This window comes from Cyprinodon variegatus, unplaced genomic scaffold, assembly GCF_000732505.1.
Source record: "Cyprinodon variegatus isolate N-32 unplaced genomic scaffold, C_variegatus-1.0 Scaffold326, whole genome shotgun sequence".
Classification (NCBI taxonomy): domain Eukaryota; kingdom Metazoa; phylum Chordata; class Actinopteri; order Cyprinodontiformes; family Cyprinodontidae; genus Cyprinodon; species Cyprinodon variegatus.
Genome location: NW_015150779.1, coordinates 496,234 through 518,762, shown reverse-complemented (window position 1 = coordinate 518,762; position 22,529 = coordinate 496,234). Strand labels below are relative to the sequence as shown.

General features: G+C 36.8%; 2 protein-coding genes across 5 annotated transcripts; one reads left to right on the top strand and one right to left on the bottom strand.

The window, feature by feature from the left end:
* The first annotated feature begins 3,646 nt into the window (after positions 1–3,646).
* LOC107091138 (claudin domain-containing protein 1-like) lies at positions 3,647–10,662 on the top strand. 2 transcript variants are annotated; one of them, XM_015384900.1, is made up of 6 exons: positions 3,647–3,709; positions 5,097–5,403; positions 6,453–6,527; positions 7,130–7,222; positions 7,383–7,520; positions 7,939–10,662. In XM_015384900.1, the coding sequence occupies exons 2-6, from the start codon at positions 5,121–5,123 to the stop codon at positions 8,157–8,159; spliced, it is 810 nt and encodes a 269-aa protein (XP_015240386.1). In that variant the 5' UTR covers positions 3,647–3,709; positions 5,097–5,120; the 3' UTR covers positions 8,160–10,662. The 2 variants fall into 2 exon arrangements, with proteins under 2 accessions (XP_015240386.1, XP_015240387.1); XM_015384901.1 differs by lacking the exon at positions 6,453–6,527.
* A 3,290-nt stretch (positions 10,663–13,952) lies between these two features.
* LOC107091125 (N-acyl-aromatic-L-amino acid amidohydrolase (carboxylate-forming) B-like) lies at positions 13,953–17,742 on the bottom strand. 3 transcript variants are annotated; one of them, XM_015384879.1, is made up of 8 exons: positions 17,609–17,731; positions 17,336–17,485; positions 16,015–16,241; positions 15,689–15,881; positions 15,183–15,276; positions 14,995–15,102; positions 14,662–14,771; positions 13,953–14,554 (listed from the first exon to the last, which is right to left on the bottom strand). In XM_015384879.1, the coding sequence occupies exons 3-8, from the start codon at positions 16,239–16,241 to the stop codon at positions 14,360–14,362; spliced, it is 927 nt and encodes a 308-aa protein (XP_015240365.1). In that variant the 5' UTR covers positions 17,336–17,485; positions 17,609–17,731; the 3' UTR covers positions 13,953–14,359. The 3 variants fall into 3 exon arrangements, with proteins under 3 accessions (XP_015240365.1, XP_015240364.1, XP_015240366.1); XM_015384878.1 differs by lacking the exon at positions 17,336–17,485 and having other exon boundaries at positions 17,609–17,742; XM_015384880.1 differs by lacking the exons at positions 17,336–17,485; positions 17,609–17,731 and having other exon boundaries at positions 16,015–16,493.
* Positions 17,743–22,529: the final 4,787 nt, after the last annotated feature.

Genomic DNA, 22,529 nt, shown 5'->3' with positions numbered 1-22,529 from the left:
ATGCACTTTACACTAGAGCCTTTCACTCACACTGATGGTGGCAAGTTATAGTGTAGCCACAGCTCCGCTGGGGTACACTGACCAACAACAGTAGGCAATAAAGCTTTGGTGTCTTACCCAAGAACACAATGACTGAACATATTCAGACAGAGCTCGGGTTTCAAATTGGTGAACTCCTATATGCCACTGTGGGCAACAGTGGCATATAGGAGTTTTTTATATGATCAAAACGAGTGAACTTAGGTGTAATTTTTTTTCTTTTTTTTTTTTTATCAATTCCTGCATTGAACTATGAGCAGAGTATTCACTCTGTCTGTCACATACCTCCAAGGCTGCCCAGGATCTGAAAGGCAAGAGTTTTTTATTTTTATTTTTTCCAATGGAAGATGTTTGGGAAAGAATTAAGGTTCAAGGTTATTTGCAAAAACAAATATATGGTGCAAAAATGCAGTAGAAAAAAAACAATTTTTTGAGGTTTAGTTCTTTTTGGTTTGGTGTTAACGGTGTGATGCAGAGTCTCGATTTGCGAATTGATTTAGATTATTTTCCCCAACAGTTCAGCAATCTGATGGCAGTGGGGAAAAAGCTTAGTAGGCTAAGAAAATTTACTAAGACAGTTCTAAGTAATCTAAAAAAAAAGAATAAATAAAAAATTCACCAACACACATTTTTATTTTTGCCATTTGTAAGCCTGTGCAAAAACTATTTAGAAAATGTATCTGCTGCATGTCCCAAGCTCGTAACATTCTGTGATCCCTTAAATCCCCACTGCTGCCCTCTGGGAATCGGCTTCCCAGCATTCAATGCAGGCCAAGCAGTTTCCCCGCTGCCATCACACTGTTTAGAAAACTCTAAATCATGTCACAGACTCTGCATCACACAGATAATAACAAAGCAAACACTGCATAATTGCACCATATATATTTGATGGTCTGAACTTCCATATCAATGCATTTTTTGCACACACAGTGTTTACATTTGATCACTGCTGCACTTTATGGAATTGAAATGTTGTGAAAGCTGTAGAACATGAAGTTTCCTTTTGTATACACTTGTATAAAAAAATGACAATAAAAGTTATCTAATTCTAAGTCTACCCAAGAGGATCTATAAATGACACTGGATGGCCCGTATTTTGAGTAATGAATAAATGTTCCTGGAAGAATATGGAATTTTAAAGCGTTCATACTTTAACTTGAGCCATAGAGATAAGATTGTATCTCAATAGCCCTGACTTTAGCCTGGCAGGTGGCGCTAAGACACTAAAAAGTTGTTTTCCAGCCAGAAAATGAGTCTGAAAACCCGAAGAGGGAAGAGAAGAAGATGGAGATTTAAATGGGGTTTTAAATTCTCATAAGACAAAGAGAATGTTTTTTTTTTTTTCCAAAGAAAATAATTGGTACTAAGGTAAAAGTTGTATAATCAAGAATTAGAAAGAGTAAAACAATTAAAGTTTTGGGGGTTATGGTTTGATGAGGGAATAACATGGGGTGTACATATCCAGAAAGTACTGCACACATATAGGAAGGTGTTTGGTGGGAAGTGATTGTGGAGAAAAGCATTGAAGGCAATTTACTGTGGATCAATTAGATCAGTACTGGATTATGTGTGTGGTGTATGGATCTGCAGCTCTAAAAAAGTTGCACAACATCCAGTTTCAGGCTTTAAGATTATGTACAGGGGCTTTTAAAACAACTCCAGCGGCAGCATTGCAGGTGGAAATGGGTGAAATGCCTCTTGAGTTGAGAAGAATTCAGTTATCTCTGAATTATTGGGCCAGTTTACAGGGCCATAGTGAAGATCATCCAAAACAAAGCACTTTAAAATCTTGTTGGGAAATGAAGAAGAGGGAGACTAAAAGCTTTGGGTGGGCAGTTAAACAAAAAGCAATGGAGTTCAAATTAACCTATTTAAAGATCAGTCCAACAGTACCACTGCCTGCAGTACCACCTTACATACTACCTGAAGCGAAAGTTGATCTTACTCTACTAGAAACATACAATACAGGCAGATGCGTAGCCAGAAAATCTTTATAAGGGTGGCAAGGCAATAACCAATGTACACTGAGGGGTGGCCGAAAGAGGATCAACACCAGAACCTCAGGGCCAATCTACACTGTTCCAACAGGAAAATTAACAAGCACAACATCCATATTTTTAAAATAAAGACAAACTACATTTTCCTACAGCCTTTCCTAACAAATAGATGCATATATTTAAACATTCATGCTTTCTAGATAAAAGGTGTAGTGGATAAAATTGTATCTACTACTTGTATCAATAAACATTCTGCATAAAATGTATATTTACAAGTACTAATATCTACATGAACTGATTATTTGATAAGTTTTTATTAAAATTGTTATCTATGATTTCTCAGAAGACTCCTAGATGACTTGCAGAGACACTTAATTTTCTCTTTACTTCATATAACACAAAATCTACTTCTGAAAAGAACAGGAATTCTGTATTTATCATCTGTGTTGTTAGTATATTGATGTGTTTGATTAACCACAAAAATTTAAATGTTTTGAAAATTCCACTTGAGAGTATTACTACTGCCACCATCTGTATTAGAGGGAAAACATGGTAGGGGTGGCCACAGGGGTGACCAGTGTTTGGCTAAGGGTGGCCATGGCCACCCCTGGCCCCCCATCAAGCACCTCCCCTGCATACAGGCATATATTAATAGTTACTACAGCTTAATCCAGGTATACACAGATGCATCAAAGAGTTTATTCAACAAGATAGGAGTATATTTTATTGTCCCAGAGTTTCATATTGTAATAGGAAAGAGGACCAGTGATAATATATCAGTATACACAGGAGAAATGCCAGCAATTATTGTTTGCGGGTAGAGGAAATAAGACCAGAGTGATTATTTGTTCAGATTCATCGTCATTACTAATCAGTTTACAGAGAAGTCACTCAGCAAAGCAGATATTTTGATTGAAATCCAGCAAACATTATACAGAATTCCAATGATGGGCATTACAGTCATATTTTTATGGGTACCAGCACATAGTGGAGGTAAAGGAAATTAAATGATGGATGAAAAGGCTGCAAAGGAGGCTACAATAAGAGAAGCCATGGATGTGTTAGTTAAAATTAGTAAGATGGAAATAAAGAATATCATTAAACAGAGGCTGAAGGAAATGTGGCAAAAGCAATGGGAAGAAGAGAGGAAAGGACAGTGGTTTTATATGATTCAGAGGAGAGTGGGAGAAATGAGATGTGCAGGAAGGAACAGAAGAGAAGAAACAATTATATCAAGACTTAGATTTGGGCACACAGGATTAAACAGTGCTTTATTCAAAATAGGTAAACATAACACTGGCAGGTGTGAATACTGTGAGCAAAAACAGACAATCGAACATGTTATGGTACACTATAAGAAGTATGAATGAAAAATCTTAAAAAGGAAAGAATACACTTTCATTTGAAAGAAATCCTTTGAAATAACTCAAGAGATAAGTGTTATTTAATTGTTGTTGTTTTTTTGATTAATCAATGTAATTGAGAGGATTTAAATCAAATTTTGGTTTTGTTGATTTTGTTTTATTCAGTAAACAGTCGCCATTCAGATCCACACTCCATACCAGTTGGTGGCGGTAATGCACCATTTTTGCGTTCCAACCGCTAATAAAATCCCATGAAGAAGAAGAAGAAGAAGAAGAAGATGGAGGCACAGTTTTGAGGAAACTATTGAAGTAAGTATTATTATTTTCTATTACATTTGAATTAGACTAGTTAATTGTTTTGTTAAAATGTTGATTACGTTTTTTCCAACTTTGATTAAGTCACCGAAGTTACCATGTTGTTATATTGTTCGTCTGCTTAGCTGCTAATTAAAACAGGTCTCGCGTACCTCAGTTTTGCTGTCAATTGTTGGGCGGTGTTAAACTTTTAGTAGATTTTGTCTTTGTTTTTCTGTTTTTCTTGTTATCAGAAGACATTTAATGAGGACAGAATAAAGTCTCTGAGGCTCGGTCACTGACTGAAACACACCCAGCTAAACGTGCTAAGCGCTAACAACATACAAGGCTAGCAGGTCGCTGAAGTTAGCTTCGGTTTCGGTTCTTTAGCTAACGCTAAAGATTCAAAGCGCCCTTAAACCCGCTCTAGATTAAATATCTATGCTTAAATATTGACGCTTTCAATGGTCAAACCAGAAATGGATTATTTAGGTCTTCGATTCTGTAAAATTTGGTGATTTAAATTATCTATGATAACCATGTTGTTTACTATGTTATTTTCTCTATTTTACTCCCTTTCCATCAACAAAGTTCTCTAGTTTAGGAGGATTAATATGAACTTTGTTTTTCTTTCATGATATAATATATGAATTTTTTGCTTTATAAGGCATAATATATGATTTTAAATTTTTTTATCAACTTCAATTTTGCTGCATCTTAACATGATCTGAATGGAAAAATACAGCTAGAGGATTAAAACCTGGAAATATTGATGCATCATAAGGATTGTATTACTCAAGTACCCTTTTATAAACCCCTTTTATGACATTGCATTTTTTTTACCCCTTTTTAGTCATTAATTTTCTTTACACAGTCACAAAATATTTATTGTTTGCATTTCTTTGTGCATGCACATTATAAAAACGACAAAGCACTCATATTTGGTAAAATGTTTTAGGGTTCTTATATATTAAATTTATTAAACAAATTACAGACTTTGTTTTATTATATACGTATATATACATAAAATATTTTTGCTCAGATTTTACCAGTAAAGGTATTGCTGCTTTCTACTTGTAAACCTTGTGATTGGATATAGAAGATTTTAAAAAGCCAAATTTTTGCCCCTCTTTAAGCTTTTACAAATGGAATAAATATTTTATAAATCAGTTATTTGGTAGACTAGTCTAAAATGCTCCAGTTAACGTTCAACAATAGCGTTTCTGATTTGCAACTATTGTGGATAAAGGTAGTAAACTGTTATAGTGAAGTAGAAAAGCCCTTTAGACTAAAGTACTTGATCTAAGGGGGTTGAAATGGAATGGTGTGTTAAGGTTGTGCTGCAGTGGTTTAACAGCTGGAAACAGACTCATCTATTAGTGCTTTCTTCCTCTGTTTGTAGGCAATCCAAGCTGTCTGTGAGACCATGGTGGACAATCGCTATGCCACTGCCTTGGTTATCGGCTCAGTGCTGAGTCTGCTTGCCACTGTCTACCTGTCTGTTGCTGTGGGGACTGAGCACTGGTTCCAGTACAGCAGCCCGCTTGACTCACAGGACCTAAACATCACTAAACTCAAAGATCAATTCATCAATGAGGAGTTTGAGGAAAAAATATACAGCATTCCCCTGTTCAGCCTGAATGGGACCCTGGGTCTGTGGTGGAGGTGTATCCAGGTGCCCAGCCAGTCCTATTGGTTTAGAGAGCCAGGTATTGCTGTTTCATTCTACACTAAAACTAGTTGCATGAATGTTAAACTAATGTGTATTTAGATCTCCAATTTCAGTGAAAACATTTTTTGGTTGAAAGTCCTTTTTAATTTCAAGCAGACATTATTGCAAACCAGTCCTTGGAATCCAGTTGTTCCAGATGTCTGTGTGTCTGTGATAATATGCCCACTAATGCCTCTGAACTGCTTTTTAGATGGTTCTTTTTCCAGGAATAATCGGGTAATCACTGCACACCATCAAAACAGCTCCATACCAATTGTGGAACATGGTGGTGGCTCTATGTACTTTCTCTTCCATAGGTGTAGGAAGATGCTGGACCGTTCTATATGAACCTCAAAGAACTGCAATTTCTAATACTCTTGTCTTTTGGATAAAATTATCCTTTTTCCTCACAGAAAGGGTAGCTGACATGTTATACATGAATATATATATGAATACACATTTACACACAAATATGAAACAGAGTCTGAGCATCATTTGACAATATGTCCTGTTTGAATTTTTGAGCAGAAAATGAAGAGATTCTAGATTTATTGCATTTTTAACATGCTTTTAAGTAGAGATCAACCGATACAGGTTTTTTTAAGGCTGATGGGGATGCAGATTATTTTGACATCACTCTAACCGATCCCTGATATATGGGGCTGATTTGAAGGTGATATTGCTTTTTCCTTCTTTCATTTAGATGATAAAAAAGAGACAATGTTGCACTAGTCTCAGTTTAAACAAAGGCAAACACCTTTTAACAAATAAAAAAACATTAACAATAGATACTGAATGGAGGGAGCAGCATTGCATGCCCTGTATTTGATGCTGAATGCATAAATCAGTGAATGCATGCCAATAAAAAAAAAAAAAAAAAAACACTAATACCAGTCAGCTGATGTATCGGTCTACCTCTGCTTTTAAGATATCATCTGTGGGACATGGTGTCAGTTAGACCAAAAGATGCAAAAATATGTAAATCTAAACAATAACAAGGAAGCCTGTCGGGATGATAAAGGTTTTAACCAGTGTCTTAATCAACAGATGGTCGTCATCCACACAATGAAAGCGTCGACAGAACACAGCTACCAGATTGCACTCATCACAGGGGATGTACAGGTAGTTTGTAATACAGCACATTAAAGCTGACCATCAGAACAGTCACAGAATTCTGCTTTTATGCAATAAATACAGTTTTCCTCATCTTATGGCTAATTTTCAGGGCGCTGGTTATCTTTGTGTGCTTTGTTTGTAAGTAATTTGTTGAGCCAGATCAAAAAATCTGCTTTTTTTGACTGTAGAACCTGTTCCTGGCTTTACCTCGACCAGAGAAGGGTTATAAAAAGTAGATGAGCTTAAATGGGGGTGTAACCATGACAATCTGTTTAAAGAAGAAAGCCAGCAAAATCCTGCACTCCATTCTATGGACAATAAAAAAAAAGCACTAAATAATCTCCTTGAGTAAGGGCTTAGGTTGAAGGACAGGATCGGGTCAGAATATGTCGTTTGGATGGTAGGGGCTGTTTTTGTTTAGTTTTTTTTTCTCTGTATTTGAAGTTATGTGATGCTGATCTGTTTAAAAACGCCTGCTTATGCAAAGAATAATAAAACCATTAATACATCTGACCTTCTTTGCCAGCTTTGTTTCCCAGCCTGTTTTATGCCTTGATATTGAAGGCCCACAGCTTGGATCAATCATTTCCCTCTTCCTTTTACTTTAGATCCTAAGATGGAGACCCAATGTTTGAGCTTTACCCTTCCTCAGCAGTTCAAAACAAAGACCAAAGGAGAAGAAGAGGATCTGCTGAGAACATGTAAGCTGAAAAACCAAACACCACAAAATCTAATGTGAACATTTTAACTATTTTATTTGTCCTTTAAACTACTTTTAGCTTAGCGTTGGCTTGCACATAACAGTTTGTTTAATTGAACCAGAAATTGATGTAGTTAATGAGTTGCTGTCCTTCGGTGCAGACCTGTGGAGGTGCCAGTTTCTCCTGCCCTTAGTGTCTTTGGCCCTGGTATTTCTCAGCGGGCTCATCGGGGTCTGTGCCTGCCTATGCCGCAGCTTCACACCTACTCTGGGTGTGGGAGTGCTTCATTTTATTGCAGGTGAGAGAAATGCATCCTTATCCTCTATACTCCAAAGGGCCATCCGTTGTCGAGATCCCTAGTTTTTAGGGTTGATTACTAAAAATGTAATTCAAATTTTGATTATATTCTTGATTTAATTGCTACATGGATTTAGAAATATGTATCCACAATGTAAATCATTAAAAATAAGTAGGCTTAGTAGTTTGGGCATAGAGCTTGGAATCCTGAGGTTCTGAGTTCGAAGCCTCACTTTTCTTTTAAACTCGGCGCAGTTCTATTTCATCTTGGTATCATTAGTTTAATTTCTTTGAAGTCAACTGTCTTGATTATTTTTTTTACTTAATGAAACCACAGCTTTTAGGATAACAGATTTTATTAACTGGAAAAAAGTGACTGCATCCAACCAACGTATATTTTATTCCCATGCCATCACCAGGTCTCTGCTCTCTGGGAACCGTCTGCTGTTTCCGGGCCAACATGGATCTGTTCCACTACAGCTACAAACCTTTAGCCACGGTTGACTGGTCAATGGGGTGGTCTCTCTACCTGGCTCTTATCTCCTTCCCTCTGCAGATGATGGCTGCCGCGCTGTTCATCTGGGCAGCCAGAAGTCACCGCAATCACTACACCCGCATAAGGGCGTATCGGGTCGCATAAAGACAGAGGAATAATACACTTAAAGATAACCAGCAGGTCTACAACCCTCCTTCCAATAATCTCCGGTTGTATAGCAATAAAATCAGCAGGTTGTAGCATCTCACTTCCACTGTAGCAGTCCTGGGATGCAGAAATGGTGCAGGGTATCACAGGTTTAACAAAGCAAGCTGCAGCTATTTCATAAGTACTCCTACTGTATATGGAGATTTGAATCATTTATTGCGTGGCTTTATCTCACCTTTGCCTTTTATTTGCCAGTTACTGATTTGTTTATTGATGTTGCATGTTTTCAACATCTAGATGTTTGTTTTCCTTTAGGAGTTTGCTATTTTTATTTTGCCTTCTTTTTGGTTGCCAATGCTTCTTTTAGCTGCTCACCATGTTGTCCTTAACTCGGATACAACTGTGTTTAACTTGCACTATCGTAACGTTAAGATGTGGACTTCCATCCAAGTCCAGGTATCTATCTGTTTGATATAAAACGGTCTGATGCGCCTTTATTGAAGCGTTTTGATCCTGTGTTTGTTTTTGAATATCAAGGCTTTGCATGTCGTTGGAACTGACCTTTCTATTATCTGTGGTGATGCTTTATTTTTGGCTGTGGTAAAATGACTAAATGTCATGAAATGTCACTCTCTGTAAGTGGAACCACTCACCTTCTACCATCATGTTATTGATGGATCTATTTTGTAACAATACTGTGTACTTGTGTTATTACAGTCTTTAGTTGCTAATGCAGTTCTGAAAATGTTAAAAGATGAATTAATGCTTTTAAGTGCTGGGTTTTCCTAGATGGAGTGTGGAGAAGGTCGTTAAGCTTTGCTAAGTTTTGTCCTTTCCAACCAATTAAGCCCCCTCCTTAATATTAAGTGCCTTGCAAAACTATTTGCAAGAATTAAGGCTCATTCTGCCTCCGTTCAAATGTAAAATACTTGGGAAATAAAAAACATTCTTTAACAAATACACCTCACCATTCCTGGTTCCATTTCTGGGGTTATTTCTCTATCAAAGTTAAAAATCTGTACTCCGTTTTCTGCTTTTATTTTTGCAAAATGGTTAAATTTCAGATTGGACAGAGGCTCCAGCAACAACAGCCTTTCCTCCTGATTGATGTAATTTAGGTCTGGACATTCACTTCCGTTTCAGCACATATTTGCTTTAGTGTTTACCCTTTTATTTTTATTTGTGGCTGCATGTTTAGGCTGGTCTGTTGCAGCCTCTTAAATGATTTCGTCCAGAAATGCTCTGTATGTATGTCCTTTGTTAGTGCTTGTTTTCCAGCACAGAGGCCAAGATGCAGTTTTTCTGAGCAATTTTTTTTTTAAGCTGCACAAGCAGTTTTTGTGTTGCATTGCCCTCTGTGATCTCCGCAGATCTTCTGTAGTTCTTGGGTTTCTTTTCTTTAGATATGCTCCATGTGCTAAATCTCCAGCTTTTTTATTTTTTCTCCATTTTCAGATTATGGTGCTTGATACTATTGGACACCATACAGTAGTATGCTTTATAACTTCTTCATAATGTCATATTCCTTGGACCTTATGAAACCATTTCTCCTCTAACAGAACTCTTTAACCTTATCAGAACAGCTGAGTTATTCTTGGAATAAAGCATAATAGATTAAAAGGGGTTTAATATAAAAGAATGTTTCATTAAGGGAACAAAAACCTTAAAAAGTTAAATTTGTACTTCAAAATATACTTTTCTCTCTATGGGCCCACCACATATAATCCAAGTAAAATCCATTGCCGTTACTGGTTGTAAGCATATATTTTAAGTGCATCATACTTTTACACAATAAGAGAAGAACTGCAAAAAAAAAGCTGTAATCTGTTTTATTTGGCTGATTAACTGATTTATATCATGTATTCAGCTTCTGGTTTGTCCAACTGTTCTTTTACATAAGGATAAACTTGGTAAATTTTATATGAGATTAACATGTTCTCAAAAATGTTTCCATAAAATGCTTTGGTGGAAAATAATGTGAGAGAGAACAGCACAATTTTAAAACTTTTAGAAATTGTTCTTATTTTTATACAAAAAAAGGACAAACTTGGACTTAAATACTGACCAAATTTAAGAAAACAAACAAAAAAAATTGAAACAGCAAAGGTCTCAGTTTTCCAAGCTGTTCAGACATTGGTCCCCTTTTTTATCTGATTTTCTATTCCTCCGTTTTCCAAATTGAAGGACAAATCAGGGTCTTGGAGGTTTGGGATAAACAGTTGTTCCTGTAATGCCTTCTGTTGACCAGGCGAGGGCAGTGTCTAGCCCTGGCTTTGCTTAAACTGATGGGGTGTGGATTAAAATTAAGGATTAAAATGGTGAGTTGTCATTTCACACTGGTGTCTGAAAAAACAAGTATGTGACTATGTTTTGAATTTTCAACATGCTTATAGAGAAAAGTTTTATGTTTAGTTTCATATGTTCCAGCTTCTGAGAAAGCTATTCCTTATGAAGCACAATACTGTATTGTTTTTGTAGAAATAAAATAGATAATTGGTCAGTAATTGGGTTTTTGTTCTACTGTTTCTGTACAATTAGAAAATGGGACTAAAGCCACAGCTTTTGAAAAGAAAGTAAAGAAATCTGAAGATATACTTTAAGATCCAGAGGGAGGGATACTAGTTATTATAGCTCAATGTAAAATGGAGCCAAATAACAATTGTAACCATACTAGTGGTAGTAATGAGATGAATAAAGCACACTATGATCCATAATGCACTCATTTTCTATGGTAATTCTAAAAGCAGAGGGTACAAATAATCAGCTACACCCTCAGTTCTTCTTCCTGAATGAGAACTGCACTAAGAATTAACTGATAATTAAATATTTACACCATTTATTGGGCACTATTACAAAATTATTTTAGCAACAACAAAACTGCCTCTAATTTACTGTGGAGAACATTATTGATATACATCTTGTAAGATTATCATGAATCCTACAAGATGCATTAACTGATTAATTTGTTTCAAATATTTCATTGATTGAATTTTAACAGCGCACATGTCTCGTGAAGGCCATGCAAAATGTTATAGAGAACTTTGCAAAAGTTTACAACCCCACTAAGCTTCTTCCTATTTGCCAACACAACCTTGAATGTGTCCTTTCAGGATTTTTCTCAATAGTATATAATAGAATACATTTATAAATGTAAATTGTCTTTAGAAATAAAAATCCTGAACACTGGTATGGCCTGACATTCTGAGCCCCTTATGTTGAATGAGATCCAGTGAACCCAGACGTCTCTATAGGTAATCTAGCTAGTTACAGAGTCCGCCTGTTTTAGCAATCAAATGTGAGGCATGTTTGCCTTTTCAAATCCATATATTTCCTTAATCTTTTGCCCCAGTTGTTTGTTGTTTTTATTATCTTGAGATATCTGGGGTCTAGTGTTGGCAACAAGAAGCGGACATGATTCACTATTTCTTTTTTTTTTTTAAAACAATGCTGTGTTATGGTTGGAGGATGCTGATCTAGTAGCAGGGCTTTTGGGCCAGGGGGCTGTTTGGGTTCCACTTTTAAACTTTCAGATTGTCAGTGAAGTTAGGTGAGACAAAAAGGAAAAAAAAAATCTCAATGGGGAGATCTGATTTTAGCGGCTGGCTCAAAGTCCCTCATCCTGCAAACAGGAAGCCTGGGTTCATATCCCAGCTGAGGCAATGAGCTAACAGTTTGGGTCCTTAGGCAAGACCCTTCAGGCTAATGCCTGCTTTGGGGAGTGGCGGCCTACTGGTTAGGGCATTGGACTTTGAATCCTGAGGTTCTAAATTCAAGCTCCTCTCCCACAAACTGCCACTCTTGGTCCTTAAAGCAAGACCCTTATCCCCACACAGCTCCCCAGGTGCAGAAAGTTTATTTTGTTGTTCTGCAATTGTGACAGTGTAATGACAATAAATGTTGGCAAAAAAAAATAAAAATAAATCTGATGTTTCCTGTTGAATTTTCAGGGGGCCCTTGATCTGCGTCAGGGTGTGGGGTGACAGGTTTAATGGGATCAGTCTGGGGAAGTTTAATGTCGGACTCCTATTGTCCTACAGAAGTCCTGTAAAGACCTTTTTTTCCATTAACTTCTCTGAGCCATCTATCTGCTTATCTCTGTCTCAGTAGGAGCTGTAGTGAATGTGTGTTAAATCCCCAAGCTGGATGTAATTTTGTTTTTTACACCAAAGTAAAGCCTTGCTCTGTTTTAGGCTCCGCCTCTAAGATTGGATGCTGCATCCTGAGTCTCAGCCCAATTAAAATCACCTGTACACTATTTAAGGCCTGTGAAACTGTACTACAGGGCCATTTGTCTGCCATACACCTCTGTGGTTGTTGTAGCATCTAATGGGCTGATAAATTGCTTCCAAGTATACCTGCTCAGATAGCTTTTGTAGGACAGAGCTTCCTTTTGTTTAACCCCAGCTTTTTCCTGTTTATGTGCTTGTTAGACAGGTTACTCCGTAGGTTTCTATATGGCAGAATAAAATGAAATGCCTTTTTGTCTCCTTGATTCCCTGTTAAATGTATGTTGGTCCCTTATACCTCCTAGACCTATCCAGGGGACGTAACAATGTGGCAGCCTCATCATTGTTATTTCTGAATGTTCTCTCTTTAGGGTCAAGGCTGCTGGTAGATGGATCACAGAAAACACTTTAGATGTAAGACATTTAGTTCCAGTTCAGCTTAAACAGAAATTCCCATTCTTGTAAAGGTGTACTTATTCCAAAAATATTCAAAAATAACTTATAAATCTCAAACTCAATAAGACACAAACATTTAGCAACCCTTTAAACATGATCAGAAGTTGTGTCCCTGCATAAAAGCAAGAAACACTGAATCCACTGAGAAACACTTGATATTGAGACCTTCAGCTTTATTCAGCAGATGCATGAAATCCTCCTTCAGTACTTCTGATTTTTTCCTTGACCACAGCATCCCTGTTTCCAGTTTGATGATTGTGAAGGTTCAGGTGCTCTTCTGTGCCTGTCAGAATATTCTCTGAGATCAGACCCCACTTTACTGGTAGAAATCATAATTTTGATTTTACACCTTTTACTGTTCTCAGCAGATGGTAATTTTCCAAATTTTTTTTCCATTCAGACAGGTAAACCTGTTTTGAAGAGGGATGACTTCCCCTGAGTCAATCACTTTCTGTTGAAATCTGTCATTCTGAGGAGAAATTGGACCATTTTTCCATGATGCTGGCCATTCTGATTTAAATGCTGTTCTCTAGTGAGTAGTCTTCCTCGGTGTTTTGGTTTTGCTCCCAATCGGTGTCCTTATCAGCGTTTTGAGTCATCTATGTAGGATCACAAGCTATCTTTCAGCATCATTGCTGTGCTCCATGTTGACCTCAAAGTTTCCTTGGGTCTATTTGGGATTACAGAGTTGTCTTATTGTTGAACCCAGTATAGACTTTCACATTAAATTCTAGTTAATGGATTGTATTCCCCAAAGCAACCATTTTCTTTAAGAAAGAAAAAAAGTCAATGTCTAAAGTGGCAGGAAGTTTCTTGTGCTGATTAGCTGAAATGCCATTCTTTCAGATTCGTTCTTTCAGATTCAATAAAAAAACATAAAGTTAATTAAAAATGTTTAGAAATAATAGTAATCCTTGTAGGTCCCTGTATGCAGCAGTTCCAGTCCAACTTTTTCACAGTTTGCATCAGACATGAAAACTCAAGACTAAATCAATTCAGGGAAGAAAAGAGTCTTCAAGCAGAGAGAAGCAAGTCACAAATACAAATATAGAAAGTAAAAAAAAAAGACTGCAAACAAGTTAAAAATAACTTTTTTAATTATAGCTTTATTAATAAATACATAAAAAAATCATATCCCTTTAAGTTCATATTGGCCACACCTACAAATAATTCAAAATACCTGCTCCTGAAATCATATCAAATTGGTAAATTACCATGAAGTATTAACAAGTACTGATTGGGGAGTACGAATGCAGTATACATCACAGGTGTTCAATTTTTAATAGATTAGAAAATTAGGAAATTTTAAAACCGTTGCTGAATTTCCTGATTTCCACAATCAGTCTTGAATGTAAAATCAGAATTTGAAAAATATTACATTTTGTTTTAACCAGACAAAATGTAAACATGTGAACAAGGCACTGGATTTGCTCAACTTGTGTGACAGATCATCTTAAATTAGATTTGTGTTTTTTTGTTGTTGAAGCATTGTTATCTTTGTTTTTATGTGGTTTATCAGTCCTTCTTCACAGATATGGATGGGAAGGTGTATGTTTTCTTCTGAGCTAAATGAAAAGCAATCTTCTTCTCATAGTAGGCACATTCATTTACAAAGAAAGGGTAGAGGTCTTCTCCCTCGTACTTCAAAGTCTCCCCGGAAAATGTCAGGAAGATGGGATCCCCCGACCGGAGCAGCTTAAAGTCATTATCCTGGAGGAAAAAATTTTTTACTTTATGCAGCTTTTCATTAACTTCCCCTGGAGTCTGCTTTAATATTGCTGCAGTAAAAGCACTAAAACCCAAATCTTGCAGCGCACCTGTAGGTCTTGGTGGATGGCAGCTGTAATTTTACCTGCCGGGTCTCTTGGGTAGTCGACACTTTTAACTAAAGTGTATGCTTCCACTGTGCTGCCCTCAAAAGTGTGTCCTGTTAGCAGACGAGAATCACTAACCTGATTCGGATTGGATCACATACACAATAAAGTATAAAACTAGGTTGCAGGTTTTATTTTATGCACATTTTATGTTGCATTAGAAAATTGAAATTATAAATAGTAAAAAGAGAGTGTATCTCAAGAAGATAGAAAAATAGATCTCAATATTCCATAATCTGTTTGTGATCTGCTGTGAAAAAACAACATACATCCTACCAGAATTGAATTCCTGAAGCCATGCTAATGTGAGCTCCACTGCTTCTTTAACCATGTTGAAGATATCAGCTCGGAGCACGCCGTTAGGTTGAGGACCCACTTCTATCGCTGCAATGAAGTAAAGTCAGCCACAGATTTTCTGGATAAATGAACATAATCTACGTATATATGAAAATTTTGATAGTTACCAAAGCCATGTTTGCCCACTGACTCCAGGGAATAAGCATCAGAGGCAGGAACGGCCACCTGGATTGCTCTCACAGGAATAGAGCTCATCTTATTCTGAAAAACAATACTCTTTGAGTTTGAAGACATCACACATTTTATGTTAGGTTTAAGAGATTAGCAGGGATGTCAGTGTGAGTGAAAGAGCTAAAAGGAGTTTCTAGAGATCTGTCAATGTGGGATCATTAACTAGAATAGAATTCAAATTATTGTCATTACATTGTCACAACTACAAAGCAAAGAAGTGAACTCTTTATCTTGAGGGCAAAAAAGGAAGCTTTTTTAGTATAAAGATGCTCAGTAGGTAAATTATGTTCATAAATAAATGTGTTTTGGACCTTTTAAAAGTGCTGAATTTGGGATAGCTAGCATTTTGTGGTTTTGTGGTTAGAATTACGTGTCATCATTACCATTTAGCACAGGAAAGGTAGCCAGAAACTCTGTCTGAAGGGCTTTCTGAAATGCATACCTGTAGGTATTTGTAAATGTGCAGAGTGATCCAGTCTATAGAGTAGAAGATGAGGCACAGCCCCATGTTGGCTGTGGTATTGTGCAGGTCTATGAGCAGATCCACAGCCTCTGCGCTTCCTTTAGGCCCTAGCTGAGCGTTCAGTTCCTGGGCTCGCCTCAGCTCATATGGGGTCGACTCTGTTATGGGGGAACTGAAAGGAGAACAATGATCTTAGCTATTAATACTATAAACTCTTGGAGCACAGCACTTTGAAATATCTTGCTACTGAAATGCATAATATAAATAAATTTGCCTTACAGGACTTTTATTTTCAATTCGCTTACCTCAGCAAGGCATCTGTGAAACAGCGGTTTAAATCCATCTCTGTGTATCTCCTGCCAACATCTAAGGCTTTAGGATTGGTCAAAACAGGGGTTATAGAAACAGATCCCACTTTCTCCAGCTTCTGTTTCTGCATTTCCCTCACAATGTACACCCCTGTCAACTCATTCCCATGAGTTCCACCGCAGACGGCGACACTGGAGATTGGTGGGATGGCGGCACGCTCCATCTACCGGGCAGAAAACAATAACACTGTTAGATTCAGGGAGCTTTTTGTCTTTCAAACTTCTCTATCGAAGCTCTGAGCAGAAGGAGAAAGTTAAAAAACCAAGCAGTTGTAGAGCCTGTCCAGACACCAGGGTGGGGAGGGCTGAAGTTTATTTAGATGATAGCTAGTTAGTCATTTGATTGAATAAGTGACACAAAAACCTTTAAAAAAAACTCTGCAAACATAATCTGCAACAAGTTTCCTAAAAGAAAAAGTTTTACATTAACTACTAGGACCCAATTGGATCAGCAGTTAATTTTCAAAGAAACCACAGTCCAGGTAGTAAGACATTTAGAGGCCCTAGAAGACTTGAAAGGGTCACCTACAGTTAAAACTGTATTACATACTTTAAATAAAGGCTACAATCAGCCAATGTCTAGAACTAAATAAAAAGAAAATATGTTTTGATACTTGAAAAACTATGCTCAGACTTTTTCAATATAGTCTACCTGAGGCTGCACAATTAGACAAAGATGAATGGACAATGCTTTTACTCTCTAGATGTGTGCAGTCTATAGAAACATACCTAATTTACCTATGTCTTTTTACTGCCTATGATTGCCTATGATTTACTTACCTATGACTTTTTACTTTGTAAGTTGTACTGAATAAGAGATGTGTTGGTCCATTATAAAAGAAATACTTTTACCTAGCACTTTAGTAGAGTTTAGTCCTAGCATACAGCTCTGTAACGTACCTGTTTATCTCTCCTATATACATAATGAAAACAGTTTGCATTCATCACTTTAAAATATTTTGCAGCAAGCATCTCAGTTTTCTTTTTCAACACTAAACAACATAAACTGTTTTTTTTTTTAATTAATATTGTAAAACTATATATTTGGGGTCATTTCTTAGTTTTGCCTCAACTGTCAGAGGTTAATAAAGGACATCTGCAGCCAACCAGTTAGTTAAGGGGTAAGGATAAGTGACTGATATGAATAATAAGCTTTAAGAGAAGGCATGCATTTTTAAAACATACTTATCACTTAATAGTATAAACGACTAAAGCTGGTAAATGTATACTCCTCTAGGCAGTGATGAAACATATTTACACATATTTTTCTGATGTTACAGGCGTGGTTCGTTCAACAAATGATTAAAAACAGATCCAGGTCCGTGCTTGTATCTGCTGGTGTCTGCACCTTCTCCTGCATTAGTAGAAGCACATGTACAGGCTGTTTTACTGGTACCGTAAAAGTCCCCTGTCATATGTTAAAGGCATTCAGTGAAGCAAAGTGCTGATTTCCTGTGTCGAGTTCCTTTTCATTCAAATTAAACATTAACATGGGTTTAAGAAACATATTCTGAAAGGCTGCATGTCTTACCTGTCAGTATTTAGCCCTGTTTACCCTTCAATGATCTATAGTGACCTTTAAACTTTAAATGCAGCGGCACAGTGGAGCTCAAAATGAGACTCTCTGCCTGTCATTTCTCCCTTTCAACTTCCTGTTTAAACAAGCAGTTCTACTTGTTGTGTTGCGCCCTCCTTAAACATTTGGCCCTCCTCTTTACATCTGCAGGGCTCAGATTTCACACAGCAAAGCATTTTGTAATGTAGGGAAGGCTGTTTTTACTTTTCCACCAGCAGGATTCGCTATGGGAGCTGTGGAACCTGCTATATAACTGAGACATTTGCACAAAGTAAAATGGATTATTCTAGTAGTTTGGGGTTTATTTATCTCACATCGGCTACCATTACTGACTGCAATACATAACAAATGACTTAGCTGTGTTTTGCAATTGCTTTCTTTTCTTCATTATATGTGATGTTACATCTGCACAGCACACCTTCAATAGATCAATGAAGAAAATTCACCAAGACATTCAAACACCTCAATATAGTTAGAGTTCAAATTTTTAAAATGTCTTATATCTAGGTGCTTCTTCAGACTGATCAAATAATTGTTTGTTGAAAATAGGATGCAAAATGACCCTTTAAAAAGTTAATTACCTCCTTATTCTCAGATGTTTCTGCTCATTCCAACCTTTTCGGTCTTCACGGCTTGTCCCAGAGGAGAAAAGTCCCGCTCCTTTTAGACCTGTAATCCCGCCAGAGCCATCTCTCAGCTGTAAGCTGCTTTCTCTCATTCATTCACTCACTCATCCACCTTTGCAGAATCCCTTTCACTTTAAATAAAACCACTTAAAAACTGTGTTTCACACCAATAAACAACAATAAGACCTTAAATAAGGTTTAACAATAGGATAAATCAGTAGTGTTGTTATATATATAAATTACTGACACACTATAATATAAGAACAACAGCCTATCATTCATACCCCTTGAATTTTTTTTACATTCCGTAATAATAACAATCCGTAAAACCGTAACAATCATCTATGACTTCAACCTAATTTAATGTGTGCCTTACGGAAGCATTCTATTAAACCTTATCTTCCATTTTACTAATTTCAGTCTTAAAATTCAGTGCATTCTAATTCTAGAAGCAGAGTGAAGTTTAGAGACATATTCTTTGCAGACGAGTGTGATGAGCATTTGCTATCAGCCCCATAATTCTGGCACCCTTGATAAAACAAACAAACAGCCAATGACCTTCAAAGGTCGGAAAACTTCACATCTAATTTAATTGTTTTGAGAAGGTGTCAGAGGTTTGAGAACATTATTGATCAAATAACGCAGATATCAGGCCAGCATAGCATATGGCTCATCTCTATACCTACCAGGATGTTTTAATCCACCCATAGTGGCAGGGCAAGGAAAGAGACCATTATTTAAAGAAGCAGAGTAGAGGCTATTGGCAGCTCTTACGGAGCATCAAAATAATAAAAATAATAATGATTGAACTTTATTGCTCTCACATTTGAGAAATCTACCTCTGCATTTAACCCATTTCCTTGGGGGGCAGTGGGCTGCCATCTCGGGCCCCCAGGGAGCAACCGGGGGTTAAGGGTCTTGCTCAGAGACCCAGAGTGGCAGTCTTTTGGAGCGGGGTTCAAACTCAGAACCTCAGGATTCCAAGCTCTATGCTCTAGGCCGCCACTCAAAAGATCCGCAGCTCAGGTATTTTTTGAGCCATCCAAAAAAGTTGCACCCTACAAATGAGCATAAAAAAAAAAAAAACTTAAAAAAAAATCCAGTTTACGTTTTGCTATAAGCCAATCTAAAGCCCTTTCAGTGTTTAGAACATGTATTTTGAGACATTTCATTTTTCAAAACTCCTTTTTCCAATGGACTGCATTGTCTCTTTAAGAGGTAAACAGATCGAACAAATAACAAAACACCCCACCCTGCACCATGCTGTCAACCCCCCTTGATTCAATTATGCCTGAATTATTCACATAGAATCAAAGCGCGATCGTTTTGGATGCGGCTAATGATTCAGTCAGCGATTACTTGGTAGCCAGTGACCTTTTTAATATGGAGGACAGGGCGTGTTTGGAAGCGGTTCCAACAGTGACATTTGAGACAGGGAGTGGTCTAAACAAAGTGGTCTCTGCGTAATGAGATCTTGCTGGGAGGAAAACAGACTTTCTGACCTTTTGTGGTCTTTTCACAGTGGGCACAACTTCCGCCATTTTTCTGCCTTAGTAGTAAATAGCTGACAGACAAAAGGTGAGGAGAATTCAGGGCTATTCAGGTAAAGACACAAAGTCTAGATCCACAAGGAGTTGAGCTAACATAAAGGTTCATTAAAACAATCTGGGAAGTTAAATTAAAGCCAAATACAAAAATCTATGATACAGATACATACTTGTGTGCCGGTAAGTAATAATATTATATTTATCCAATCACAAAGAGGAAGCAAATAATGAAAATCGGGTTCAAAAAGACATGAAAACAAGGGCTTTGTTATCCGTTGGGATGTGTTGGTGGACTGGTTTTCTGTACATGGATGAAGATGCTTTCCGGTGAAAGAACATGAAAGGGAACATCAGCTTTTGATTTAAATTCCCCAACATCTGTAGACTGTGAGGTGATTAAAACACCTTGTGATCCTTGAGGTCGTGTGACTCAGCGGACTGCACACCAAACACACAACAGTCAATGTGTTCATGCTCCTTTAATCATCTCTATTTCGATGCTTTCATTCATCTTTCTTACTGGAGTTGTGTCTTATATGTGGTTTTTAAATAGCTCTTCTTAGCCTCCTCTGCCTTCTTTTTATGTTACCGCTGATTTATATGTTTCTGTGGTGGTATCTGGCTTTTAGAAGTAGCAACTCTACTTTTTGGGGTGATTTGGGAGATGTGCCCCCACTGCCCTGTCAGGATTATTCTGTATTTAACACCATCCATCTTCCAATCAACTCTAACCAGCTTCCTTGTCACTTGGAGAGAAGAATCCCCACCGCCGCGGATGCTGATGTCTCATCGTATTTAGAGTGATGTTCAGAGCAGAGCTGTCATGTAACTAAGTATAGATACTTTATTATTGTACTGGAGTAGATTGTTTTCATAATCTTTACATTACTTGAGTGCCTATTTTCCTGAAGGCTTTTTACTTTTGCTCACTATATTTAAACATAAATATCTTTACTTTCTATTCTACACAGGTCGCACAGACTTTTCAGTTGGAGGCCAGTTTTAGTTTGTTCATGGATGAAGATAAGGACGTGGGAAACATCACAGATTCTGAGACACAATAAAATCTGCATCCATTCCTGCTTTATTCCATTTTAAATTTGTTTTTGATTATGCTTCAAGTTATATTTTAACTTACATCTACTTTGCAACGTTAATGCTGTGAATACCATAGCCCTTTATTATCCTGTCTGCAATTTTAGTTAAAACAAAACTGGACCGAGTCAGTATTTCTTAAAGTTTTCTCTACCGTCACTGTGAGCTGAAGAGGAAATTTAACATATTTTTTGTGCATAAAACCTTTTAGAGTTTTAAGTTATTTTGTATCACTTAAGGCAAAAACTTCATTTTATTTTTGTACTTAAGTACAATGTAGAAACTACACTTTTAATGAAGTTCAAGTGGTACTTTTCATTTTACCAGTGTTTTTTTTTTTAAACAAGTGTCTACCTTTACTTAAGCAGAGAATGTGAGCACTTTAGACACATCTGGTTCAGACTTACTTTACCACCCATATAGGGTTTTACTTAGATTTAATATTCAATTATTTTCTCTTCTGACCAGAGCACTTATTTCTTTGTCCTTTACAGATTGTAGCTAGAAGTAGACTTCAAACAGGACGTCTTATGAGTTTCTTTCAACAATGGCTTACTTATTACTCTTCTGTAAAGAAAATTACAGAAATAAAAATGACAAAATCAATATGTGGAGCAAAGGACTGGATGTGGTCCTAAAGATGGATTCTCTCACATGAACTTTAGATTTTTCCACACAGTACATTTTGCATTAAATTAACACTTTAAGATTTAAATTGTACATCAATCCGAGTGCTTTTGGTCCCACTCTGAATTTGTGTTAAATTAACTCTGTACATAGTGTGTATCTTACTCCAGTTGTTGTTGTAATAACTCTAAAAGAGTCAATGTACTTTGACACTACATATTTAACACAGTGGAATTCACTGTGCAGATTTATTTTTAACAGCTTTTCTGACTAATGCTCTCCTTGCACAACCTGTTAGTGTTTGTGCCTTTTTATGCCTTGACAGAACAGCTGGATGTTTATCGAGATTCAGTTACACACACACATAGTTGCACTGGATGCTATATCAGAGTATCAGANATTTAAACATAAATATCTTTACTTTCTATTCTACACAGGTCGCACAGACTTTTCAGTTGGAGGCCAGTTTTAGTTTGTTCATGGATGAAGATAAGGACGTGGGAAACATCACAGATTCTGAGACACAATAAAATCTGCATCCATTCCTGCTTTATTCCATTTTAAATTTGTTTTTGATTATGCTTCAAGTTATATTTTAACTTACATCTTCTTTGCAACGTTAATGCTGTGAATACCATAGCCCTTTATTATCCTGTCTGCAATTTTAGTTAAAACAAAACTGGACCGAGTCAGTATTTCTTAAAGTTTTCTCTACTGTCACTGTGACCTGAAGAGGAAATTTAACATATTTTTTGTGCATAGAACCTTTTAGAGTTTTAAGTTATTTTGTATCACTTAAGGCAAAAACTTCATTTTATTTTTGTACTTAAGTACAATGTAGAAACTACACTTTTAATGAAGTTCAAGTGGTACTTTTCATTTTACCAGTGTTTTTTTTTTTAAACAAGTGTCTACCTTTACTTAAGCAGAGAACGTGAGCTCTTTAGACACATCTGATTCAGACATACTTTACCACCCATA